At 49.0% G+C, this 24482-nt stretch overlaps 2 protein-coding genes across 3 annotated transcripts in view; one reads left to right on the forward strand and one right to left on the reverse strand.

Annotated features, from left to right (window-relative positions):
* Window positions 1–312: 312 nt before the first annotated feature.
* On the forward strand, window positions 313–2447 carry CTRL (chymotrypsin like). The gene is made up of 7 exons (XM_017824321.1): window positions 313–365; window positions 520–623; window positions 807–886; window positions 1089–1170; window positions 1263–1443; window positions 1879–2012; window positions 2250–2447. Exons 1-7 carry the CDS (start codon window positions 314–316, stop codon window positions 2403–2405), a joined length of 789 nt encoding a protein of 262 aa, XP_017679810.1. The 5' UTR covers window position 313; the 3' UTR covers window positions 2406–2447.
* A 1850-nt stretch (window positions 2448–4297) lies between these two features.
* PSKH1 (protein serine kinase H1) overlaps window positions 4298–24482 on the reverse strand; it is a 31453-nt gene continuing 11268 nt past the window's right edge. Inside the window, exon 4 of one of the 2 annotated variants that reach the window (XM_017824294.1) lies at window positions 4298–11084. In XM_017824294.1, the coding sequence (XP_017679783.1) occupies window positions 10767–11084 (318 nt within the window). In that variant the 3' untranslated portion in view covers window positions 4298–10766. Of the gene's footprint in view, window positions 11085–24151; window positions 24194–24482 lie in introns of those variants that run through there. The other variant, XM_017824295.1, reaches the window with a different exon arrangement.

Here is a 24482-nt window from a genome sequence, read left to right on the forward strand (position 1 = left end):
TGCCCACAAGCAGCCCCCCATGCCCCCCATCACAGCCCTGTGGTGCTCTCCCCTCTCCAGCTCCACAGGCTGCAGTGAGAACTGACACAACTCATTACAGCAGCAGCCCAAGCACCCCAGGTGTCTTTTGACAGCCCCTTCCCACATCCCTGTTTGTGAGGGGCACGGTGTGTGCCAGAGTTGGCCTGTCACTGCTGCCCACAGCTGACACAAGGCCACAGGGGGACCTTGACCAGCCTAGCTACAAGCCACGTGGCCTCCTGGCTTCTATAAAGCTCGTGGCCCCCAGGGCCTCAGACTCAATCTGTCCAGGATGGCGTTCCTGTGGGTAGTTGCTTGCCTGGCCCTTGCCAGCACCGTCTCTGGTAAGTGCTGCCCTGCTGGGTGCAGGGAGGTCCTCGGGGTGCAGCAGGACACCGGGGAGGGGGGCACAGAGCCACCTGCACCAGTGCAGGCAGCCCCCAGACACAAGCCCTGAGCTTTTGGGGTCACCCTTGTGCCCGTCTGTCTGTCCCGCAGGGTGTGGGGTGCCCGACGTCAGTCCCTCAGTGGCCTACAGCGAGAGGATCGTCAATGGGCAGAATGCTGTGCCCGGCTCATGGCCCTGGCAGGTGTCCCTGCAGGTACAGCACTGTCCCACCCCCGGGCAGGGGCAGTGCCCTGAGCACTGTGGTGGCACAGCACGGCAGAGCAAGCCGGGCGCTGTGGCTGGGAGGTGGGTGGGCACAAGGGGAGCCCTGACTGTCCCCAGCCTGGGGGTGCTCAGCCTGCCCAGCCCCAGCTCCTCCTCCCTCTTTGCTCCCCAGACCTACACAGGATCCCACTTCTGCGGCGGCTCCTTGATCAACCAGTACTGGGTCGTCACAGCTGCCCACTGCAACTTCAAGTAAAGAACCGTCCCTGGCCAGTCCACACTGGTATCACTGTCAGGAGTTTGGAGCATGCTGGGCATTGCTGAGTGCCACTTGGGTCAGCCCCAAACGCCTGAGCAGCCCTGGGCTTCCTCCCCAGCTGTCCCTTGGGTTCCTGTTCCCACCCTGGGGTGCTGGATGCCCCACGTCCCCCTGACTCTCTCTTACCTCTCGCAGCCCGAACGCCCATGTCGTCGTCCTCGGGGAATATGACCTGAGCTCCAGCGCCGAGGCCGTTCAAGTGAAGACTGTGTCCAGGGTGAGCCGGGCTGGGCCCGGGACGGGGCTGCAGCTCCACGCTGCGGCTGCTCCCGCGGGACAGGGATGAAGTGCTACAGTGTTTCTTTGCAGGCCATCACCAACCCCGGCTGGAACGCCAACACCATGAACAACGACATCACCCTGCTGAGGCTCTCCACGCCCGCCCAGCTGGGATCCCGTGTGGCCCCCATCTGCCTGGCCCCCGCCAATCTGGTTCTGCCCTACAATGCCCAGGCTGTCACCACCGGCTGGGGACGCACCAACCCCAACTGTACGTGTGCTGTGGCTCCAGGGAGGGCTGTGTGTGGCTGCTGTTCTTCGTGGGAGCTCTGAGGGTCCAGGGCTGCCTGGGGGGGGGTGACACAGAGAATCACAGAATCGACCAGATTGGAAAAGACCTCCGAGGTCATCAAGTCCAACCCTTGATCCAACCCTGCCGTGGTTACCAGACCATGGCACTGATGCCACATCCAGTCTCATCTTAAAAAACATCCAGGGACAGTGACTCCACCACCTTCCTGGGCAGCCCATTCCAAATTCTGATTACTCTCTCCTGCTCGAGGAAAAGGGGTACAGAGGGGAAAAGCGCTTTGCATGGCAGCACCCGTGTATTCGGGAGCACCAGCAGGAGCTTGCCCAGGGCACCCATGTGCTTTCCAGGAGACCCACCAACACTGAGGTGATTTAATGGTGCTTCTTCCCCTAGCTCAAGCCTTGGCAACGTCCCTGCAGCAGGTAGTCGTGCCCCTGATCTCCCAGACCCAGTGCACGCAGTACTGGGGCAGCCGCATCACCAGTGCCATGATCTGCGCCGGTGGGGCCGGTGCCACCTCCTGCCAGGTAAGGAGACGAGCTCCTGTTGCACCACAGGGTGGGTGGAGGAAGAGAAAGAAATGTGGAGTCTTGCTGAGCTCCCACTGCATCACAGCGGAGGAGGGGGATATGTGGCATCTTGCATCTGTGGAGCCAGAGACTTAAGCTCCAGCACCTGGCTGTGCGCAGGGGAGCAGTGGCTGGGGTGGCAGGGACCGGTCTGGAGCACGTGCCAGGAGCACTGAGCACGAGTCTTCTCCACAGGGTGACTCCGGTGGACCTCTGGTGTACCAGAGTGCCAACGGCTGGATTCTGATTGGCATCGTCTCCTGGGGAACCTCCAACTGCAACATCTACACTCCGGCCATGTACACCCGCGTCAGCCAGTTCCGCAACTGGATCGACTCCATCATCGCTTAGGGGTGAAGGTGCCGGCACTGTGATCCCTTCACTGGGATTAATAAAGTAGCACAGTTGGCTTGTGCCAAGCGCTGACTCTGCCTCCTTTCTCCTCATGGTGCAGACCAGGGTGGAAGGCACATGGGGGAGCCTGGGGCACCCCATGCTCCTCTCCTAAACCCAAGAACTTCCCAGAGCTGGAAGTGCCCAGCTGGGACCCAGGGGGAGGTGTGAAGCCAGGACATGACGCTTGGGCAGAGGGGGAGGAGGGCTGGCTGTGCCTCAAGGGCTGCTCAGAGGGTCTTCAAGCACAAGTACCTACACCCTGGCACCAGCCCAGAGACCACCATGGCACTGAGGGGGGAGAAGGGTCCTTCCACTGACCCACGTGTGAGGTGCCACCAGGGAAGGGACTGTGGAGCTGCAGCTCAGCAGGCTCAGCACCAGAAAGCTCAGCTTGCAATGGAGGGTGGGTGCTGGTGGGTTCACAGGATCCTAAAAGATCCCTGCATGCAGTTTAGAGCTGTGACTTGTGCAGCAGCCTGGGAACACAGAGCTGAAAGAGAGAAGTGCTGAGAGCAGCTCCAGGTCTTGGGGAAGGTGGAAGGGGGAGGCTGGAGAACCTGCTGCTTCACACCTGCAGATCTGCCAGGTAACAGAGCGGGAAACTGAAGGCCATCCCAATGGAAAATCTGAAGCTGAAAACAAAATTCAAGGTCAGGCAACAGGTTCTCACCCAGATGTTGAGACAATGGCTGGTGCAAAAAAAAAAAAAAAAAAAAAGGTCAGGCAACAGGTTCTCACCCAAATGTTGAGACAATGGCCGGTGCAAAAAAAATAAATAAATAAAGTCTTGTGTGACATGGGAGTAACAAGACACATGTTCAATGAATTACAACCCAGTTCCTAGCTGCTCAAAATAGAGCTGGTGATGGGACACTGTGGAGAGAAGCAGGATCAGACTGTCCCAGTATGAGGCATGGGGTTTGTTTTTCCTTAGCAGTGATGTGAATGCAATACAAAACCTTTCCTGCGTGAATCACAGCCCCCAAAATGTTGTAATCACTCTATCAAGCAGTTGCAGAGAGAATGTGATGCTACATAGGGACACACCCATGGGAAGGGGTATGGAACATCAATGGAGGGCAAAGACAAATAGCCTGGCCTGTATGATTGAGTTTAAAAAAGATCTGCTCAAATAAAGCCCAGGGCTGACAAATTTTAGTTTGGTAGGATAAAATTTAGCTTCATTTAGTAGTCTGCTCTGCAGGGAATTCCTAACTGACCTTAAAGTCAGGTGAATGTCAGAGATGTGGGAATGGGCCATCTGGGCAGAGGAAACTGGTGGCTACAAGGAGCTTCAAACAGGAATTGAACAATTGCAGCACTATGGGTCATCTGCTCCACGTGCTCAGGTCACTGTCAGCCCTCCCACCACGGGGAAAGGGCCCCCTGCCCCTGAAAAATCCCCTCCTTTCCAGGAGGAGGGGGCTCAAGAGGGGTGTGCACTGATCATTTGATATTACAGGTTTTGCTCAGGGTGAAACTGTAGAGGTGACAAGTGGTTGTGTGCAAACCAGAGCATTTCTCTGGCCCAGTTTGCCACCCTGCAGCCAAAGAAAAGTGAAGACAATGTCCCAAAGTGCCTGCTAAGCCTCCCAACCCTGCCTTCCAGCACAGGCTGGGTGCCTGCCTCACCCAGAGCATCCCATGGACATCCCAGCCCTGCACAAGGTCTCCCTTGGACAGCTGCTGCGACAAATCAGCAAACTATTTACCTTCTTGCTGTGACCCAAGAACATGTTGGAGAGGTGAGCAGGTCATGGCTTTCCATGTGTTTACTGACCATCATTCCCAGCAGTGAGCCCACGGGTGATCCAGGAGGCAGAAGTAACGACAGCGGAGCCACGGGGTACACAGAATACATGGACATGTTTTAGCAGACTGAGTACACCAAATAAATAATTCTGTACACTCTAATTGTAACATTATGGACTAATTACAATGATTCCAACCTCATCCAATGTGACAGTCCCTAGAGTAAAGCCAGGACTCAAAAGGCAAGTCACAGAACGGGACACTTCTCAAAACAGTCCCATGAGGAGACTGACTGGATACGACCGGAGTTACTTCCAAACAATTCCAACCCAGCACCGGAAACTGGGCAACCAAAAATAACATCAAGTGCCGGAAGATCTCCGATCCCGAGAGCTTCCCGGGAGGTGTCTTTCCGCAGTGAAAGGCAACAGGAAAACTTGAGGCATCTGAGCGTCCACGCAGGAGCTGCTGGTTTGTAACACACCTCGCTGGGGCCGTGGAGCTGTTCCAGGATCTCTTCCACAATCAGCAGACAAACAGTGCAACGACACCTGTAACAGCAGCGAGACGCTCGCCCGTCACACAGGAGGGACCTACAGCATAACCAGGCAGGGGAGGACAGGGGAGAAGGAACAACTGTCACCAGGCAGAGCCCCCTCTGCTCTCAGGACACCGAGGGCGCCATTGCATCCCTGCTGCTTCACATTTATTCCTTTGGGAAGGTTCCTGCACAGTAAGGCACAAGGGGCACCCAAGAGCTGCGTTCTTAATGCAGGATGAAAGAGGAGACTGAGTGGTCAAAGAAAGCACCATAACCCTCCCAGGAGTGGTGAAGGCAACTCAGAGCTGGGTGTGTGGCACTGAGTGGTGCAGGCACTGTGTGGTATTTTCCAGGAGGAAGCCGAGTGGGTGAGAGGCCGGGACAAACCACCCTCCCTGAAAGTCCCAGGGCTCACACTGCTGCCAGAGAAGAGTTTGCAACTCCTCCTCCCAAAAAGCTGATCTCTGTGCTGCTCTGCATCATTTAGAAAAATAAATTAAGTCAAACAACTGAGATTTTTAATTTATGCCACCTCGAACCTTCCAAATCTTTAGTATCATCACTGAAACTAAGAACATGGCCCCACACAGCACCACGAGAGGCCTGTAACAGCCACACACTAGTTGCCCTATGTGGTACAAGATCATATTGAGTTGAGCCTGCACTGCAAGTCCTCAAAGGGAGCCTTCTCCCATGGATACTTTTACCTTGCCCCAGACTCACCACAGCTCCTGCAGAGCCAAAGCCAGAGCTGCTGCCCAGTAGCCAAGTGAACCATCATCCCTATTCCAGTTTGTGCATTAGATAAAAGCTGGCTCTATTAGCCAAACACTTGGGTAGAAAACAGGATTGAGAAATAGAGCAGGGTCTAAGAAAGAATGTAAATTATCAGGACAGAAAAATCTGACCTAAAAGAAGAAAATATCCAGATTCCAGAGGAGTGAAGAGTCTGAGGGTTTATCACATCCAAAACAAACACGTAACACAGGCCCTGCACTGCAGCTGGTTTCCACATTGCTACTGAAGCCAGCAGGTCTGAGCCCTGTTGTCTGGGCTTAAGCTCCTCACAAGGCTCTAAAGCTTCCCTCATGCAGGGCTGTACTCTTCCAAGAACAATGCAGACCAGGAACAGGCAGGAGCATCTGGATGCTATCACAATCTCAGTGTTAAATAGCACAGACCTCTTCTGCATTGAAGGAAGGGGGGGTTTCAACCACTGGGTTGACATGTGAAGTTTTTTAGAAGCCTGAGAAGTAAATCAAACATGGACCAGTAATTGCTGTTTTAGCAAAAAGCATAGAAAAATCCACTGCGCACTCAAAAATCTGGATGTGAATCTGTAGAGCCCCTAACACTATTTCTGGAAGACCTTTTCACATTCTTTTCCAATAACCCTCAAAAAAAAAATAATCAAGGAATCAACATTCTTTGAAGCTGTAATTCTCTCCCCAAAGAGAGCAGCCAAACTCCCAGGACAAAAGGATGGGATTGTTTTACACAGTACTGCTAAGTTCCAAAAGACAAACAACCCTAATTCCCTTTACTTCTTAAAACTGCATTTCCCTGAAACAGAATACTCTGGGAAGCAACACCCTGAGCTGCTCCACCGTGTCTCAAGATGGGAGAAAGTCCCAAACTTACTGCCCAGAGAAGCTTTGGGTGCCCCACCCCTGGAAGCATTCAAGGTCAGGTTGGATGGGGCTTGGAGCAACCTGGTCCAGTGTCCCTGCCCACGGCAGGGGGTTGGAATGAGATGAGCTTTAAGGTCCTTTTCAACCTAAATCATTCCAGGATTCTGTACCGATTCCAGCCTCGGCATCTTTAGGCTTTGCTTTCCTGCAGTGTCCCCCAAGGTGCCTCCCCAAGGAGGATGCTCCCCAAGGTGCTGGTGAGCATCTCCTGGCTACACTGGGGGAGTTGACTGCACATGCCTTGCATCCCTTCCAGCGGGTGCTTGTGGACTCATGCTCATCCCTGTGGAGGCTGAAATGCTGTTCCTCAGGATCAGGTGCCACAGAGGGCAGTTAATGAACATCCAGGACTACGTCCAAGACCATCATCCAGCAAACCAACCCCCTATTCCTCTTTGTAAGAGCATCTCACCCAGAAACAGTGGGAATGTAGCTAGAAGTGTTTGGACAAGGACAACACCACAGTTTGCCACTAGGTGTCATTCCAACTTCATTTTCACTGCATGAACCAAAGTAAGGAAAACAAAACGTACTCAGAGATTTGCACCCCAGCTAACACAAAGACTGCTCCCAGCGACGGTCTGGAACGTGCAGTTGTTACCTATTTTCTCCCAGCGCATACAGGACCAAAGGAAGGCTTCCAAAAAAACCCTGCGAGCCAAATTAAGAACCACCATCAAGAGCCAAAGAAGGAGATGAAAAAAATTTAACCGAAGAGCAAAAAAAAAAACATTTCAGAGAGACTTTAGCTTCTAAAATCCCCAAACAAGGCACTCCTGAAAAGTGTAAACTCCTGAGACTTAAGACCTACTGAGCACAGAGATGCTCCTGTGGAATGAAGACAGATGATCAAGGTAATTCACAGTGAAGAGCTTCTTAGAGGACAGATTGAAGGCACTTGGACTATGGCTCAGAATTACAGCACTTTGCCTGTCCCTCCCTGCACCTGACTCAGATGAAAACATGCCCCAGTTGGAAGGATAAAAGCACCCGAGGAATTGGTTTTAATCTGGACCTTCTGACATGGCACTTGGATCTTCACAGTTTTCCAGACAGACTGAAGGAAAGATCACTGAGGACTCCAGGGACACTTGGAGGGAGCTCTGCTCGTCTCTCCTCTGCCCACACATGTTTTTGTCTAGGTGCAAGAGTTCCTGTAAATACTGAATTTAGAAAAAGAAGAGGGAACGAGCCAACAGTGTTCTAATCGAACAATGGAAGGAAAGCCCATAAAATTTTCCCCAAGTTTACACTGATTTTTCCATGCAAACAAGAAAACATTGTGAAGAGAATTAAGAGTTCTTTTTCTAGAAAAGCCAAAGCCCCTTATGGGATGGCCTTGGTCCTCTTGCTGTAATTCCCAAGAAGCAGAGTGCCCGAGCTCTGTACAGACACCTCTGTACCACAGAGAGGCAGAGATCCAGCATTGCTCATGCATGTGATGGATCCTCCCTTGTGCCAATTCACCCCCAGTCACAGAGCATCACCATCAAAACCTGACACTGCCAGGAACCTACACAGCAACATCTCGCTTCCCACAACACATTCCACCCCAAAGTCACCACGAATCACATCGCTCTGAACTTTTCCTGGTGAAAAACCAGTTGCGGAAAAGAGCAACGGAGCAAAAAGTGTCTCAGATGAGAAGACTGTTTTCTGCTTTGTGAAGGTGGAGAAACAAGCCTGGTCAGCCCAGAGCTCAATGTCCTGACCTCCTCCCCACCTCTATTTATCCCCCATCCCACAAGAGAAGGATGAAGGAACAGTAAGGGCAGACTCTGCACGATGCCTGTGCATTTTGATGGTCTAGTGGTCAGCAGGAAGGGTCTCAGGGTCTAGAGATCTTGGCTCAGTTCATCAGTGTGACCCTCTCACACTGGCAAAATACCTGTTTTAGGGATAAACAGGCAAAACAATCTAGGGAGGGCCATGAGGGCACCGGGGAGGTAAAGGAGATCACAGTGCCTGGGTGTGATGCTCCAAACACACCAAAGACTCTTTGAGTAACGGCTCAGAACCAGAAGTGCTCCGAGGGAGCATCCTGCCATCACCTCACGTGCAGGGCACCCTTGGTCCAGCTGATGCTGGTCTCAGAGGGGCTCCTGCTTTCAGAGAGCTGCTTTGCAGTAACACGAGGGACACTGAATCCTTTATGAAGCAAAATGTGGCAAGCTGGCTGCTCTGTCAGAAATCACATCTAGTTTATAGCTCACGGTAACAAAACCATGTGAGGAGGTCAAAGACACCGAAGACATTTTTGTTTGCAGCCCACAGACAGAGTTGAAAAAAACAGGTTTTGGGAATTCTGCGGTATCCGTTAATGCTGATGGCAAAAAGACTGCATGTGACATGGGAGGATGGATGCTCAGAGAAAGGGGAGCCTGCAAAGGATGCAAAGCTTTCAAAACAACATGAAAAACCATGCAAGGGATTTAGAATTCACCCCTGCTACACACAGTGGCTGTCCTCAGGTTTCCTCTGTTGTATTACCCACTGCATGCTTTGGCACACCAGGCTGAGCTTGCTGTGGTTACACCCCATCCCAGCTATGGGGTGGGAAGCACATCCCTAGGAAATTCCCCTTTTCTTTTCTTCCCTTAGCACAGAAAACTCAATCTTCTCCCACTGAAGCTGCTTTGCTGTTTGCTGACCAAGAGGTCAGTACAGTGAGAGAGAGTTCCCTGGAGCTCCCTGGAGTCCACTCCAGCCCTTGCTGACACTGAAACACCGTGGCACAGGCATCAATCCTGAGAAAAGGCCATGCTCACCAGTCCCTTGAGCTTGCACCTCCCACCAAGAGCCAAGCAAGCACTTCCCAAGTGCACAGCACAAAGTAAACCGGCTTCACATGAAAAGTTTCAAAACCCGGCGTTCTCTTTCACTGCAGATCTTGTCTCTGCTACCATGAGAAGCCAAATCCATCCTGGGACTGTGCCATCAGCCTCACTTTGCTGCTGTAACTAGTTGGGAAGATAACTCAGCAGGCTTGCACAAAGCTCAGCTCTGCAGTCCCCACCTCCCCTGAGAGTCCTCCACGGGAGAGCCCCATATCACCCACACAGCACAAGGACACCTGAAAGGCAACTTTTTCCTGCTGAATTTAAGTCACCCCTAACAGCTCTAAGGCATTTGTGCAACGTCTCCAGGGTACTGTCACTGCTGACACTCCCAGACTGGGCTTCCACTTCTCAAGCCCTTACCCTGATGCCATGGAGTGATTTGTGGCTGTCCCAACAGCTCCCACCACCACCTCACTGTTCCAAAGCAGGAATGGCAGTGCCAGGGCAGCACAGGCACACAGAGCAGGGGAGCCCTGTCAAATCTGCAGACAGGGAGCAGCCTGGAACCACTGGAGTTCTGGTGCAGTGACATGGTTGGTAACACAGTGGTTATAGCCCATCCCAGCTTTGGGGTGGGAAGCACATCCCTAGAAATTCCTTCCTTCCCAACCCCCCCAACTTAGCACAGACAACTCGACTTCCTCAATTTCTTCTTTTGAAGTGTGCAAGGTGTGTAACAGGTCACAGACACGGCAGAGGCACGGCCCAGCAAGAACAACAAACCCTGCACGGCAGGCACTGGTCTCGCTGCAAACAGGGGAAGGACGATTCAAGGGGTAAACCCTCGACGTCACCAGGGCGAGCAAAACCCTCGACGAGCAAACCCTTGACGTCATCAGGTGGATGGCAGCCCTTGGGGGAAACCTCGCAGCTTCCCAGCTTTCCATCATGGAAAACTGCTGTCTGGCATCTCTTTGGCGAGGAGCTGGTGGGCAGCCGGTGAGTCAGAGCTACCCTACTTCCAACTGCATATGACTCACACCGGCTCTGCTGCAAAGGCACCACAGAGTCTGACTAAACCAGCTCCAAATCTGTGTGTATATATAATTTTTCGATACATATACACACCCACACGTGTATGTGCACACACGGACGTGCATGTACAGGACAAGTGATTTGGTTGGGGTTTTTTTCCCCCCGCGCGCAAGCGAGAGAAACTCAACGTTCTGGAATCAATAAATAACTATGAACAAACCAAGCTCCCGGGACACGGAAAGAGCTCTTCTCCCCACGTGGCTCCTTAATTTTTGTATTGCTCGGTGCTCTGAGCTGCGCTCTGAGCCCACAGGGGCTCCCCCTCAGCCCCGTTTCTGGCGCGGCACAGCTCGCAGGGCTCCCTTTCCTCCGCACGGGGGGACGCTTCCTCGTGGGTGGGGGGGAACACCTCGGAGGAAGGGAGGGAGGAACCCGGACGTTCCTCACGGGGCGTGTGCGCACACCTCCACGGCAGAGCAGACATCTGGAAAGGCGCCCGGCGGGTGCCGGCCGGGGCTCAGCCCGTGTACTGCTGCTGGTAGCGCAGGTTGAGCTCCCGCAGCTCCCGCTCCCGCACCCGCCGCGACTTGTTGGATTTGGTGGAGCGGCTGGAGCGGGTGGACTGCGCAGACTTGGTGCTCTGGCAGCGGGAAGACGCCCTCTTGAGCAGGTTTTGGGAGATGGAACGGTGGAGGTTCTTCATGGAGGAAGAGGCTGCCATGCTGACCACCCACGGGTGCTTCAGGGCCTGGAGGGCCGTCATCCTGTCACTGGGGTCCACCGTGAGCAGGCGGTCGATGAAATCCTTGGCCAGGTTGGACACGCTGGGCCAGGGCTGAAACACAAGAGAGCTGATTAGAATGAAACGTCCTGGCACAGCTTTGCTGATTAATCAATTCCACCCATGCCCAAAAGGCACTTTGGGCCATTCTGCTGCTCCTCTTCTCTTTTATCCTCAAACCTTCAGATCTGTGACTGACGGTATCTGCCCAAGGAGAATGAGACACAGCTACTTCAGGTCAGGGGGAGAGGCTGAATTAGTGGGAAATGCACAGTAACTGTATCCCATTGAAGACCCTCCCAAGTCCAAGGGCTTTGTACCTGACAAAGCCATCACTGCATGAACACGAGCCCTATCACTCAGAAGATGGATCCTGACACCAAACCCCTGGGGCTCTTCTCACTCTCCATCTTAAGGCACACATCCAGGGAGCAAGCGCTGACCTCTGCACCAATCCCTGGAACCAAACCTAGGGAGAATTTCCTGCTGTGGAACTTGGTCTCACTCCCACATGGAAATTTAGATGTTGCTACTGGTCAACCCTAGAATGGCATTTCAGCCCAGCTGGAACTAATCCCAACAAAAAATGTTCTAAATATACAGAAATGTTTGATATAAGACATTTTCAGGAATTTTTATCAAAGAAAGAGGAAGGAATTTTTTTTTACAAAATGCCAGTTTTAAAGGAACAAGCCCAAAATAATTAATTAGATATAATAAATATCCTCCCAGCACACCCAAGAATGGTCACAACAACTTATGAGTCAAACACCTACAGCCACACATGCTGGAATTGTTTAACTTCTAAAAAAAATACTATATTCACACCAAGGCGGGAAGTGAGAACATTTCCTTCAGCATGAGGTTAAGGCTGGGCTGTGGACAAAGGTAGGTAGAAAAACGTGGCAAAATGAACTGTAAGGGTGGAGAGGAGGAGGCAGCGTGGCCACCAGAAACCCCCAAGTGGTGAACTGAGCTGGGCAAGGGCAGGTTTCTGCAACCACAGAGTGTTGTGTGGGTCTCACCCCTCCTGAAACCACCAATCCTGAATTTTTAAAGTCCACGGAGCCGATATCTCAAGCAGCATTAAGAAAAAGCCTGAGCAGATTCCTGCAATGAAGATTTTGATACAGTAATGGTGATCCTGTACAAACACATATGTGTAACTGAGTGGAAACACTGTGCCTCTCATTCTTCTCTTCCTTGGGTGAGTAAGAAAAGCACCCAGCTATTTTAAAATTCAAGTTCCACCAACTGTATAGCCAGATATAAAGTCTTTTTCTTGTGCAATTGGTCTAAAAAAGGTACGGCCTGATTTTTTTGAGGTTTGCAATTCATTGCTACCGAAAGCAGGTTTTGCTTTCAAAAGACTCAAAGACACCAGCAAGAGAGCAGGTCCCTGGGAGGATTTTATAATGAAAAGGAGGATGGTCTGAGAGTTACAGCACTGCTCCCAGCCCATGGCCAGGAAAGGTGAACTCGGGCTCTAACTGAGGAACCGCCTGCCAGGGGGATCAGGGTACACACAGTCTTATTTTACAATGACTAAAACAGTCTGGCTTACTCAGCTGAAGTGGGATATATGATCACTGGCAGTAACTATGCAAGAGAAGAGAGTGAAAATGATAGGAACTACTTGATATAAAGAAAATACCGCTACATGAATAAAAAAACTAAAAATGTTCCTGAATGTATTCAGGATAGAAATGGAAATGCTCCAGAGAGTTCAGGAAGGAAGCACAGCCCTCTTCTGTAGATCAGACACCACTTCTGCACTTTGAAACCACATCCAAAATCCACTCCCCTCCACATTTCAAGAACTAAATCAGTTAACAAAAAAAAAATTTAGGATAAGGTACTTCATTTTGTTAAATAACAGTGAAGGGAATCAACTCGCAGAGTTTAGTCTTCATTGGCATAATCTCAGCTAATCCCAGGTGGTACCATATGTCAACTGGCAACACATCATCTTCCCTTCACACTCAGGATCTCCAGTTACAGACCTTTGGGCTCTCTGTTCTTGATGGACAGATGCAAATGAAACCCAGCAGCAAGAGGTTTTGCCTCCACTTTTCCAAGCTTGCCTTCAAAAACTTCTATATTTCTGTAGCTTTTTTTTTAATGGATCATTTTCAGCTATTCATTCAGCTAAAATCACAAAGTCATCATTACCTGGTTACACCCCATCAACCTCCAATCCTTTCTTTCCTTCTCCTCCTCCCAGCAGCCAGAGCTCACCCTGTTCTGTTTCCTTCACAGAGGACTCATTTTCCACTCTCCAAACAATCCTAATGAGACTTCCAAGCTAATGATACTCTGTCCAATTTACTGACTTTAACTCAAAGTGACAGCAGACACAGGTGACAATTCTACTCTCTGTGCAGTAACTTCTTAAGAACTCTTTACTACCATCTTCATTTCTGTTACTGGCAATTGAAACTACTTAGGATACCCTGACAGAGCTTTTGTCCCACTCAGATGGAGAAAACACATTCACACAACTCCAACCTCATTGTTTTTCCTGGAGTATTTCTTCCCCTCTTTCTCTTAAAGGTTTTACCTTTCTGAATACCATCTCTCACAGAAATGCCAGGACCTCCATCCTCTATTTTTTCTAATCTGAAAGCAAAGAGATGCAAGAGATGCACTCACATGAAAAATACTTGAGGACTGACACAACAGTACTTGGAAATACATCTTCAGGACATGCAGGAAAGCATTATTTCCTCTTGTAAGTGTTAGTAACTGCACAGACCTGGAATTTGAGGCAACCCAAGAACTATTCTGCCATTCAGATGCATTCAAACTTCAGTCAACTGACTGAAGTGAAACGAGCCTCTAAACACCAGGAACAATACTGCTTCAATCTTTTCAAGTCTTATTAAAAGATAGCAAATATGATGATTTAGAATCTGAAGAAACCCATAAAGTCTGAAGAGCTAGGAATGGTGATACATAACCAGCCTGAGCCCTGAGAGGCCCATCCAGTTTAATGAATCCTAAAGAAGAATAAACTCCAAATAAAAGCACATTGGATTTCTCATTATTCCAATTACTCTAGTTTACCACAAATGTTGAATATGGAGTACCTGCAATTAGATTTTTCTTCTGGTCAGCAAACACAAATCAGTTTATTGATCTGTTTATGCAGCCAGAGGTTTGATTTGCTGCACCACACGCATCTTTTTTATTTCACTGAAGCTTTTTCCTTAAAAATAGGTAAGGCTACATTCTAAAGAAGCAATTTTCAACCCCAGTCCCTGGAGAAATGTATCCACTCTCTAGAAACCTTGCATCAGTTGGCAAAACAGCAGGTTTAACTTAGCAAGACCTAAGCCAAGTTGTGTGCAAATAAAGGAAGAAACAATCATCTGACTTCCAAGATTTGTTTTTAGTCTTGACAGTACCCACTGAAGGAAAAATACATATTGATTTACTGGTTCCTACCCAAGTTACGTGCTGTTTTCAGGAGAACTGACATGAGCACTAAAGATGGGGAAGGTGAGGGACACCCAGAAGTGCAAAGGCCTGGATCTCCCTTGCCAGTCAGCCTTTACAAAAACATGAAGCACAAAGTATGTTATCACAGCTGCAAATAATCGCTCTTAGGCCAAAAACACAGTATCCCAGTCCCACTGATTCTTGGGATGAGTCTGATGGAGCGTTGGAGAAGCCTCAAAGCACCTGAGAGGCTGAGAAGCCTTCCAGCAGCACACAGGTTCCTGCCAGGCTCCCTTAACAGAAAACCATCAGACAGCTACCTGGAAGCTTCACAAGACAAAATAGATTTAGTGGGAGTGAGCCTGCCCCAACAAATAGACTGGGCTCAACACACCCACGTGGTCAGAGGGAACTGCCTTCACATGGTGCCCTTATCACTGTCAGCAGCAACACTCCACGCCACAGAACACGAACGTGCCATTTCTGTTGTCATTCCCACTTTGATGTTGCACTCCCAATCGTGCCAGCATGGACAGTTTGGTTTGTGCAAACAAAGTGAGCCAAATCAGGGCATTCTGGTTAATTTTTCAGCTGGGGTTTTCAGCCCAGCCATTCCTTGGCATGACTCACCAAACGGCTGCAGAAGCAGCTACATCAGCCCAAGCGAGTGACTGGCACCGAGTCCAGGATTAGCAACACTTCAACCAGGCATGAAACCCCCACCACAGCCTGTCTTACAGCCTAATGACAATGGGAGAAACTCCCACAGTGGTGATCTGTAGCTCTGGTGCCTCAGGAATGCCAGCTGCTGCTTCTGAGGTGCACCAGCATTCCCTACAAAAGCATCTCCTGAACTTCTAAGCTCCATAAAACACAGGGCGCATCGCCCATCTGCAACTTCGGCCCTGCTAGACAACAAACTCAGGGGAAAGCAGCCTCCTTTACAATGCTTTAAAGAGCTCTCAAGTGTGTTATGTTTTATTCAGACTCAGGTTTGGAGCCTGGAGGAGGAGGAAAAGAAAGAGATCCTCCTATGAGTGTCACTTAGGCTGTGTGATTGCGTGCGGCGCTCGGCTCTCTGTGATTAAATCCCATCACCACCCCTGCTTGTTATCAGCATAAAAGCTACCGAGGCGCCGTCCACGCCAGCGTGTGGGGAACAAACAACACGTTGTTCTCCGGTCTGAACAACCAACCCACCTCTCTCCCCTCGTGGCTGACGCGAGCGCGGGCCCGGCGGCGCCGCAGGGAGCTCCCAACGCGTGTCGCAAACCAAAGGCTGCCCCCCGTTAGTTACCGGCGTGGATCTTCTCAGCCAACTGCACCGCACCGGGGTGGGGGTGGGAGCCAACACTCTGGAGGCAGAGCAGCTCTCAGGGCCGAGTTTGGACACCAGAGCAGAGCCCCTGAATTTTACTCTGCCTGCGACGGGAGCCGCTGTCAAGCGGTCACCAAAACCCGCACTGCAAACAACTTAACAGGTGTTTTATGACGGCTTTTTTTCACTCGTTTTTACCTGAAAATACATGATGCAGAGGTTTATGATGCATTGTCTTGTCAGATACTAGTTCTTTAAAATATTTCTATTATATTCACATTTCTAAGTTACTTTGTTCCACCCCCCCTAAGTATTTCCTTTATATCAGATTTGGAAGTCTCTATATCTCAGCAATGCAGCTTCCCCCAAATACCCACTCGTACTCCCAGATACACTCATATCCAATCTAACTTGGCCCTCTGCCAGTGTGAAGCCATTCCCTCTTGCCCTGTCACTCCAGGCCCTCGTCAGAAGTCCCTGCCCAGCTCTCCTGAAGCCTGCTTAGGTACTGGAAGGAGCTCCAAGGTCTCCCCAGTGTTTCCTTTTTCAGGCTGAACAGCCCCAGCTCTTTCAGCCTGTATCATAAATACAAACAGCAAAGGCTTTTTTCTTTCAATTTATTTTCTTCTCCCAAAAATGACTCAATCTAACACACAGGTATGGTGCTGGGGGCAGAGTACATCTCTCCAGCTTCTATAACTTTTCAGAGCAGCTGCACATTAAAATTCTAATGTTTATGGTGGTAGACAAATGACATGCTGTTAGTTTTGAAAAGGATGATCTTAGAGGTCTTTTTCAACCCTAATGATTCTATGAAGGTCTCCAAGAATTCTTTGCATTGCATCCTTCACCCATTCATGCTAACGCAGCAGTTTTGTCTAATTTAGGGGATTCCCACATGACTTCAGAAAACGGGAAGTGTCAACTCCAAAGGAGCGCCTTGGGGACAGCAACTGTGAGACGTGATGTGGCAAACCAGCCTAGGACTGTGCTGGGGCTTTGGTAACACCAGGCTTGCACTCTCCCGGGCATCACTCAGCCTCTGAGCCGTTGCAAAGAGGTGATCAAAACCAAGCAGTTCAAAAGAGCTGGAACAAAAAGTTTCCAATGAAAAGATGCAATGTGCTAAAGTCCGCGCAGGACAGACTCACGGGCATTCAGCATTAATTTGTTGATGTGGGGAGGAGGAATAAAGGAAGGATGAAAGAGGAAAATACAACAGCCCTTTAATAATCCAGAGCATTATAAGTATGCGCAGCCATCTGGTGCTGTGAACTTCTATAACCCAGCTTTTCGAATGGAAATAGCCAGCCCATTCTCCCTGTACAGGCACTGAGTATTCAGCTGGAATCATGCACTAAAATTACAGCAGCTACAAAAACAATAAGCACAAAGCTTTTCTCTCCCGCCTCCACTTAGAAGGTGGCTCTTCTAAGTGCAATGCCTAGGGAATAGCTGTTAAAATGGGGTAATACCATATTTTAGCTTGGCTCACTTCACGTCTCTTAAAAATGTGTCAGCAAGTTACAGTCACACACAGGGGACTTTAACCACTACCCTGACTGAGAAATTGTATATTGAGGAAGCTCAGGGTCAAGAGACCTGGACTTGGAAGAATGCAGGTTAAAATATGAGATCACCAAGTACACACTGCTGGAGACTGCCATCAGAACAGGGAAGGAGTCAGAAATTTCCAAAGGTATTGCTGCAGCACCAGCAGTATTTTCAGTAACCAAACTGGGAAATACCTTTCCCAACCTGTTCCTGACATCTGGGTATCCTGACATCTTCGGTGCTTTTATTCTCAGAAAACTCAAACTTGAGCTGAATGATGTTCTCTCACTCTGAACCACTGCCTTAAGCGAGTATTGGCTGCGAACTGCAGCTGAAGTCAATACGTGTTTCCACACACAAATTCAGAGTAACAGTTTAATTAAGAAATAGTAGCTCCTGACAGGAGGAAAAAGTCTTCCCCAGGGAGGAAGAGTATCTTTCATCACGCTGATCAGTGCAGTGGTGGGAGGATGAACAGATAAGCTTATAACCTCCCACGTACACACCCCCCCTCCTGCAAGCTCCAAGCTGTCTGTGCACAAGCCCTGGGTGCTTACAAGGGAATGAACAAGGGGGAGTAAATCCTAAGACAGTCTTAGCTGCCAGTTCAACTGTGCTCTGGCAGGCACCAGCTCTCCTCTGCTGCTCCAGACAGCTCCTTTAACCTCCTCGAGCCCAAACACAGCACACAAGTTAATCACAGAATATCCTGAGTTGGAAGGGACCCACAAGGATCAAGATGAGGAGCTGTGCCTCAAACATCAGCAATGTCCAGGCTCCAGCTGCCCCACTGCCTGGCTGGACTCTACTTTCTTCCTTAGTCACTCTTTCGGTTTTAATCATAATCCAACCCTGGTATGGGTCAGAAGAGGTGAAATGCCCCTTCTTTCATCTGAGCACTTCCTGAAAGCTCAGGTTTAAGGTATCTAAGTTCTTCTCAAGTTAGGCCAGCATGGCCCAGTCTAATGCCATTCCTGTTTCTCTCCCAGAAAGCACTGCTTTGGGTAGGCAAGGTGGATATAACCCATTTTGAAGTACACAAAACATCAGGAGACACTATAAGTAGTGCTTGGTTTACCACAGTTCAGTCCAGGGTGACTGGTTTACAGTTGTCTTTCCCGGCACTATTTGGGATGTTTGTCAGAATCCAGAGCAGGACAACTGTTCTGGATCCCATTTCGACACATTTCTCCTTATTCTCTTCTCAAATTTCTTTCATCATCCCAACTATTCAGTGATGGAGACAGAGATCCTGCTGAATAACAAAGTATGTCACTGACACTGCACCAACGTCCATATACACAAGAAGGAAAGTAGCAAGGACAAATCAAACATCCCTAATTTACTCATTCCTAATTCTAAAACTACAGTCTTATACCAGTGTGATTTTTTTCCCCTGTTCTTTCCTACATTGTTGGGGTAATTTTACTTTCCAAAACAACATAAAAATATTTCAGTTTGCTACGTGAAATCATACTAACTATTGTCAAGCTTGGCCACCCCCAGGTTAAAAAAGGCTGCAGAGAAAATCCAGGTGAGGGCTGCCAAGATAGCCAGGGATCCCTGACACACAGCCTTCAAGAAGGGCTGGAAGGAGCTGGACTTGCCCAGTCTGGCAAAGAGAAGTCTAAGGACAATCTAATAGCATATTACATTTACTTAGAAATAGTTACAAGGATTACAGAGCCACCATATAGCAGGTCCAAACAAGGGGCAACATGGAGAAACTGTGCCTTGGAAGGTCTGTATCAGGAAATACCAGGGAAGGGTGGTGCAGCCCTGGAAAAGGTCACTGGAGAGGTGGGGGATGTCCATCCTTGAAGACTTTTAAGATTCAGGAAGACAAAGTCACAGCCAACATGATCTAGTACTGGCAACAGTCCTGTTCAAACTGAATGGGATTAGAGCCCTCCAAAGGTCTCTTGTAACCAAGGTTTCTTTGACTCGAGTGCTTCTCCACCCTGTCCCCAGCCAGCACTGTCATCTCCCCTTCATGGCAGTAGCACACCCCTCCTTCTGACATGTATCCCAGTCCAGGTTCCATCCCACATGTTTAACAGGGTCAAGTGTGCCATCAGTGGTTCAGGAATAAGCATGTGCTGATCAGCTCTGGGTAAATTTTGACCGACATTCAATCATCTTTCCTGCAGCAAAGGATGTGCTTTAGTTCTCTCTCCCACTGAGCCACCAACTTCCATAAAATTCATAGAAACATCAGGCCTTTGAGTCCTCCACATTGCTCAGACTGGGCTGACACTGACCTTAGAATTTAAACAGTTAATTCTGGAAAACTGAAAGACAGACAGCACAGTTCCACAAACTCTGCTTCCTTGGGAAATCAGGGTGAAAACAGGGCTGCAACAGACATCCAGGGATCATGCAATCCATCCCAGGGTCCCCAAAGGATTCACTGCAGATGCATCACTCCTGACAGATGACTGCCTCACTTGTTCTGCAAGACAGCTTCAGCAACCCCCTGGGTACACATTTTTTAGGAGCAGGAGACACTAGTGTTGTAAAAGGTCCAGAGTGAATCTTTCTAAGTGCCATTTAAGGCTCTGGTTTGACATAATCTGGGAAAGAGATTATTCCTTTCCCCCTTTGAAGCAGCCTTTTGCATATTTGCAAACTGCTATGACAACACGTTCTCCAGGCCAAACAGCCAAAAATGTTTCAGGTTTCCGGAGACTGTGGTTTTTTCGACTCACGATTGTTTTTGTTGATCTTCTGTCAAGTCTCTCCACTTGGCCTGTGGTGTTTTTAGAGTCTGCTGCCCAGAAGTGTCAAGAGCTTCAGCTTGGCATGCAGAACCAGCCCCTAAACGCAGCAGGATCACACCACACGCTGTCTGTTTTCCTGCTCATACACCTCAGTATGTTCATCTTTTCCCACAAGTACGATACTGCCCTCACATAACAGTTTGTAATTCATAGATAGATCCTTTCCTGAGAATCCAACACCTCCTAATCTTCTGCTCTTCACCTATTTTTGTGTACTAACTTGCTCTTTTTTTTTTTTTTTAAATACACCTGCTATTGAACTGCTCAAATTTGTTAGGGCTATCTTGAACTCAATGCACTTTGCAACCCTTCCAATTCCATGTCATATGCAAATATAATGAAAAAACCTCTGCTCCCCTCACCTGGGTTGGTCAATAAACCCTGAAATACCTCTGGACCTTTGGCAATTTCTAGAGAACCACCATCACTACGTGTTCTACTTTACTGATGAGCCACCAGCAAGTAAATGACAATTTTAACACAATGGGGTTGGGGAAACACAAGATTTGGTCCCCACGCTCTCCCTGCAGCAGATTTTGAAAGCTCCACGCAGCAGAACCTGCCTGCTGGCTTCTGTCCCCAGGATGACTGGAGAACATTATTTTCCTCACTTCTAGGTAACAGAATTTTTGCTCAGTATGAAGGGCAAATGAGGACAAAATTATCTCTAACAGTAAGTGGAGCAGCACAGCTTTCCTGGTGCCAACCCTTCTCCCACAGAACTTCTCACCTCTTGACACAGAAGACACCAGCTGATGCAGAGGACGTGTGAGGCAATGCTGCTTGCCCAAAGCCAGGCAGAGGAGAAGGCCCCCTGCTTCCAGAAGATGAGGAAGGCTTCAAACCCTGCCTCTCCTTTGCCAGCAGACTTGGGTAATTCAGTTGGGTAATTCTGTTTGTTAAGAACAAATCTTAAGATCCCACTTGCTTGTTAGATTTACCCATACTGACCGTTCAGGAGCTCCATGTGCCTGGCACACCCTCAGCGCACACAGAAGGTTCCCAAAGCCAGGCTACAGCACATTTCCAAACAGGGAGTTTTCAGAGACCAGGGAACATGTTCATGAAATAGCTAAAGGTCCCTCCAATACCAGATCCATCCTTGCCAAGCCCCTGTGCCAAACGTTCGAGGTACGGGAACTCCTTTGAACTTTGGAAGAGGAGTTTGCCATGAAATTATTTTACATTCTCATCCAAGGCTCAAGCTAGTTTTCCTTAATTTTGCAATATCAGTCTCTGGAGCAAAACAGTAGCTTAGAATGTCACCAAGAATCCCTGAAACCTGTAAAGCTAAAAGCAAGTGAAAAAAAATATAAAAGATTAGGTATAAAGAGGTAAAAAACTGTAACCCAGGCACTCCTATCAGCAGCTGATATAACAGTATATAAAGTCTTTTGAGTCATCCCAGTTGTAACAAGAAACCTTTCTCACATTTAAGCTACATAATTATTCTCAAAGTGATCAGACTGTGAAAAAATCCCTTAGAAATTACTCCTCAGACACAGACAAAGGTAGGAAGCACACAAACACTTTAACCAGAAAGCTCAGTTCTACCTTTTGTGAGGCACAAAATGAAACTCTTTGGTTAATCACTCAAAGTGCCTGAAGTGCTGGTGCTCTGGATGTGTAGGGTGTATCGTGCTGATGGAAGTTCACAAGCTGTAGACACACAGCCAGGCACAGGTCCACACCAGCCCTCAGGTGTCCCCTGCACGAACAGCAGGTTATCTCTTAACAGCCACCACCAGAACGTTCTGCCTCTCCTCCACTTGTGCACATGGCTCCCATGCCACCAATCAGCACTAATCCAGCGTATTAGTGAAAGCTCAGCTTTCAGGAAAATCCATAACAACATCCATTTAAAATAACAGAGGTATTGGAAAGCATGCCTGGGATTTCTACCTTGTCACTCACTCGGGGCAGCAGGAGGGCGAAGCAGGAGGGCGGTGAGAGTGGAGACAGAAGCAGCAGCTCGTGCTCCAAACCAGAGAACTTGGATGCACCACTGCTGGTTTGAGCCACCCCTTCCAGCTCCAAACAGCAAACCCAGTTCCCTGTGCCTGCAGCCTCAATGCCTCAATTGCAATCTCGTAAGATTTAGGGATTTCAGGGATTAGGTAAAGAGACTGCCAAGAAAAATTCCAGGTTTAGGGAGCACCTTTTGAGCCCTCCAGCTCAGCACCAACAGAATTCCCCCAAAACAGCTTTTGCAGCTGAAATGAGATTTGGACTATCTGAAATCAAAACCTTGACTTCCTACCTATGCCACATGGGCTGGTTAACTCCTCCTTCATCGCATCCCAGGGCAGGGGCACACTGCAACTGCTAGGGAGGTCCCAAATTCCGGTCAGAGGAAATCTGAGACATCTTTCAACACCACATTGTTCCAAACATATCACGTCCAGCAGCTTCACTCTAAGGCAGGGTCAACTGCAGGCCACAGAGTGATTTGCAGCAAGGTGCATGTTCACAGCCCTTCTCTGCAGAGCTCAGCTTTGATTAAATAAAAGTGGCTTTCAACCTGCAGCAGGGACAGCAGCTGGAACCACAGCCAGGTGCCAGCTCTGCAAAACCTCAAAGCCTCAGCCTGGAGGCTCAGGGGGGAGTTAGGAAGACGCTGGTTTTTTTTTTCCAGAGTGCAACACTTTGACAGCACCCACTTGAAAAACCTCACTTTAAAAATGTTCTAAAGGTGCCTGTCAGTGCTCCCTGTGCCTCTAGGATTAAACCAGCCACAGGGAAAAGAGGAAATGGCCTAGGCTATTTTTAGGGAAATGTAAAGGAGTCAAAGGCACCAATGGTAGCTGATAGCTCAAATCCTTTCTGTTAATAATGTGTATTCTGTATAGAGGGAGCTTAATATTCTTTTTCTACGCTCCCAATGTCTCTTTATCCCTACATCCATAATTCTGCAGAAATACTATTCCACCATTAACAGGATTTTATAGGGCCCACAGATGAAGAAATGAAAATATATGTCAAATCCCAGCACTATTACACGTCCCTTTCCCTCAGATGTGGCTCCTGCCTTCCATCCTTATATTATGTGCCATACACTGTGCACCACTTCCCCAAACCCAGTCATTCACCCAAAAACCTTAACCAAAATGCTCAGCTGCTGCCTCTCACCCTGCAGGTGCTACTGGTATGGACAGAAGTCCTAAGGAAAAAGGGCTGTGAAGGAAATTACTGGGAAAAAACCCACATTCCTCTTCTCCATGGAGATTCCTTTCCTGCTTTCTTTGTTTCTAGGGGCTTTGAGGCTCAGCAGAGTTTCCACCCTGCCCTTATGAAAGGGTGAAATATAAACTGCTAAGGTTGAGTGTTGCAGACTGCACTGGTATAGAACTGACAGATGTATGAAGAGAAAGATGCCCCCCCTCTCCTTGCTTATCCTGCCCTAGGATTTGGGGTTATCCTCACTGCAACATAAGCTGAAGTAAACAGTAAAAAGGCAAAAGGGAGTAACTGAAAAAGGTCCTCCTGACACACCAATTCCATTGGAGGAAACAACCTTCAAAAAGTACCTCAAGAAGCAGCCAAAGCGAAGGGGAATTGATTTTTAAATGCGTACACTGGTTTCAAAGCCCTTTCACCGGGAAAAGGTGTTTCTTTAGGTGCACACGAAGTGTTTACCGACACAACACGCTGCAGTTCTGCAGGAGCAGGGTCACTGACACCCGCGGGGAGCCGGGCGATTTTCCAGGTTTCTAACTGCGGTCATTGGGTTTCCAAAGACACTCCTGCAGCGGGAGAGATCTGGACAAACACTTCAGCTCCCGGCGACGGAGCAACACAACCCCACCTGTGCCCTCGCACCCGCCGAGCCGCCAAGTTAAAAGCAAAGGAAGAGCAGGAGCCAAGAGAAGTGCATTTACTGGGCTGGCCTCCGTGTTCCCTGCCCGGCTCCGAGAGGCGCTTTCATCCTGTTCGAGTGCCTGAGCTCTTCAAAGCAGAGCACAGTGCCCTTTTCAGCAGAGCCCCGGCTGCAGCTCCGCCAGCACTCTTGTTGTGCTACTTAAAAAATCGCCGCTTTCTCACAGCCGTAGGAAACGCAAAAGCACATTCCTCTGTAAATGGATGTTTTCTTACTTTTTTTTTTTCCAGGCAAAGGCCTCAGCAATTTATATTAAAAAAAAAAATAAATAAAATTCTTCCTTACACGGGGGGGGGGGAACCAAACCTAACTCTAATTTTTAGAGAAAAATAAAATAAAAATGCCTGCATTGGTCTAACAACGGGACTACTGTAAAATGCTTCTACCACCTAATGTGGCTCACAGGGAAAAAAACAGCAGCTGCTGTACGTAAAAAGCTCTTTCTTTCCCCAAGAAGGCTAAAACATGGTCCCAGAGACTTG

This window comes from Lepidothrix coronata, unplaced genomic scaffold, assembly GCF_001604755.1.
Source record: "Lepidothrix coronata isolate B3197 unplaced genomic scaffold, Lepidothrix_coronata-1.0 Scaffold110, whole genome shotgun sequence".
In the NCBI taxonomy this organism is placed as follows: domain Eukaryota; kingdom Metazoa; phylum Chordata; class Aves; order Passeriformes; family Pipridae; genus Lepidothrix; species Lepidothrix coronata.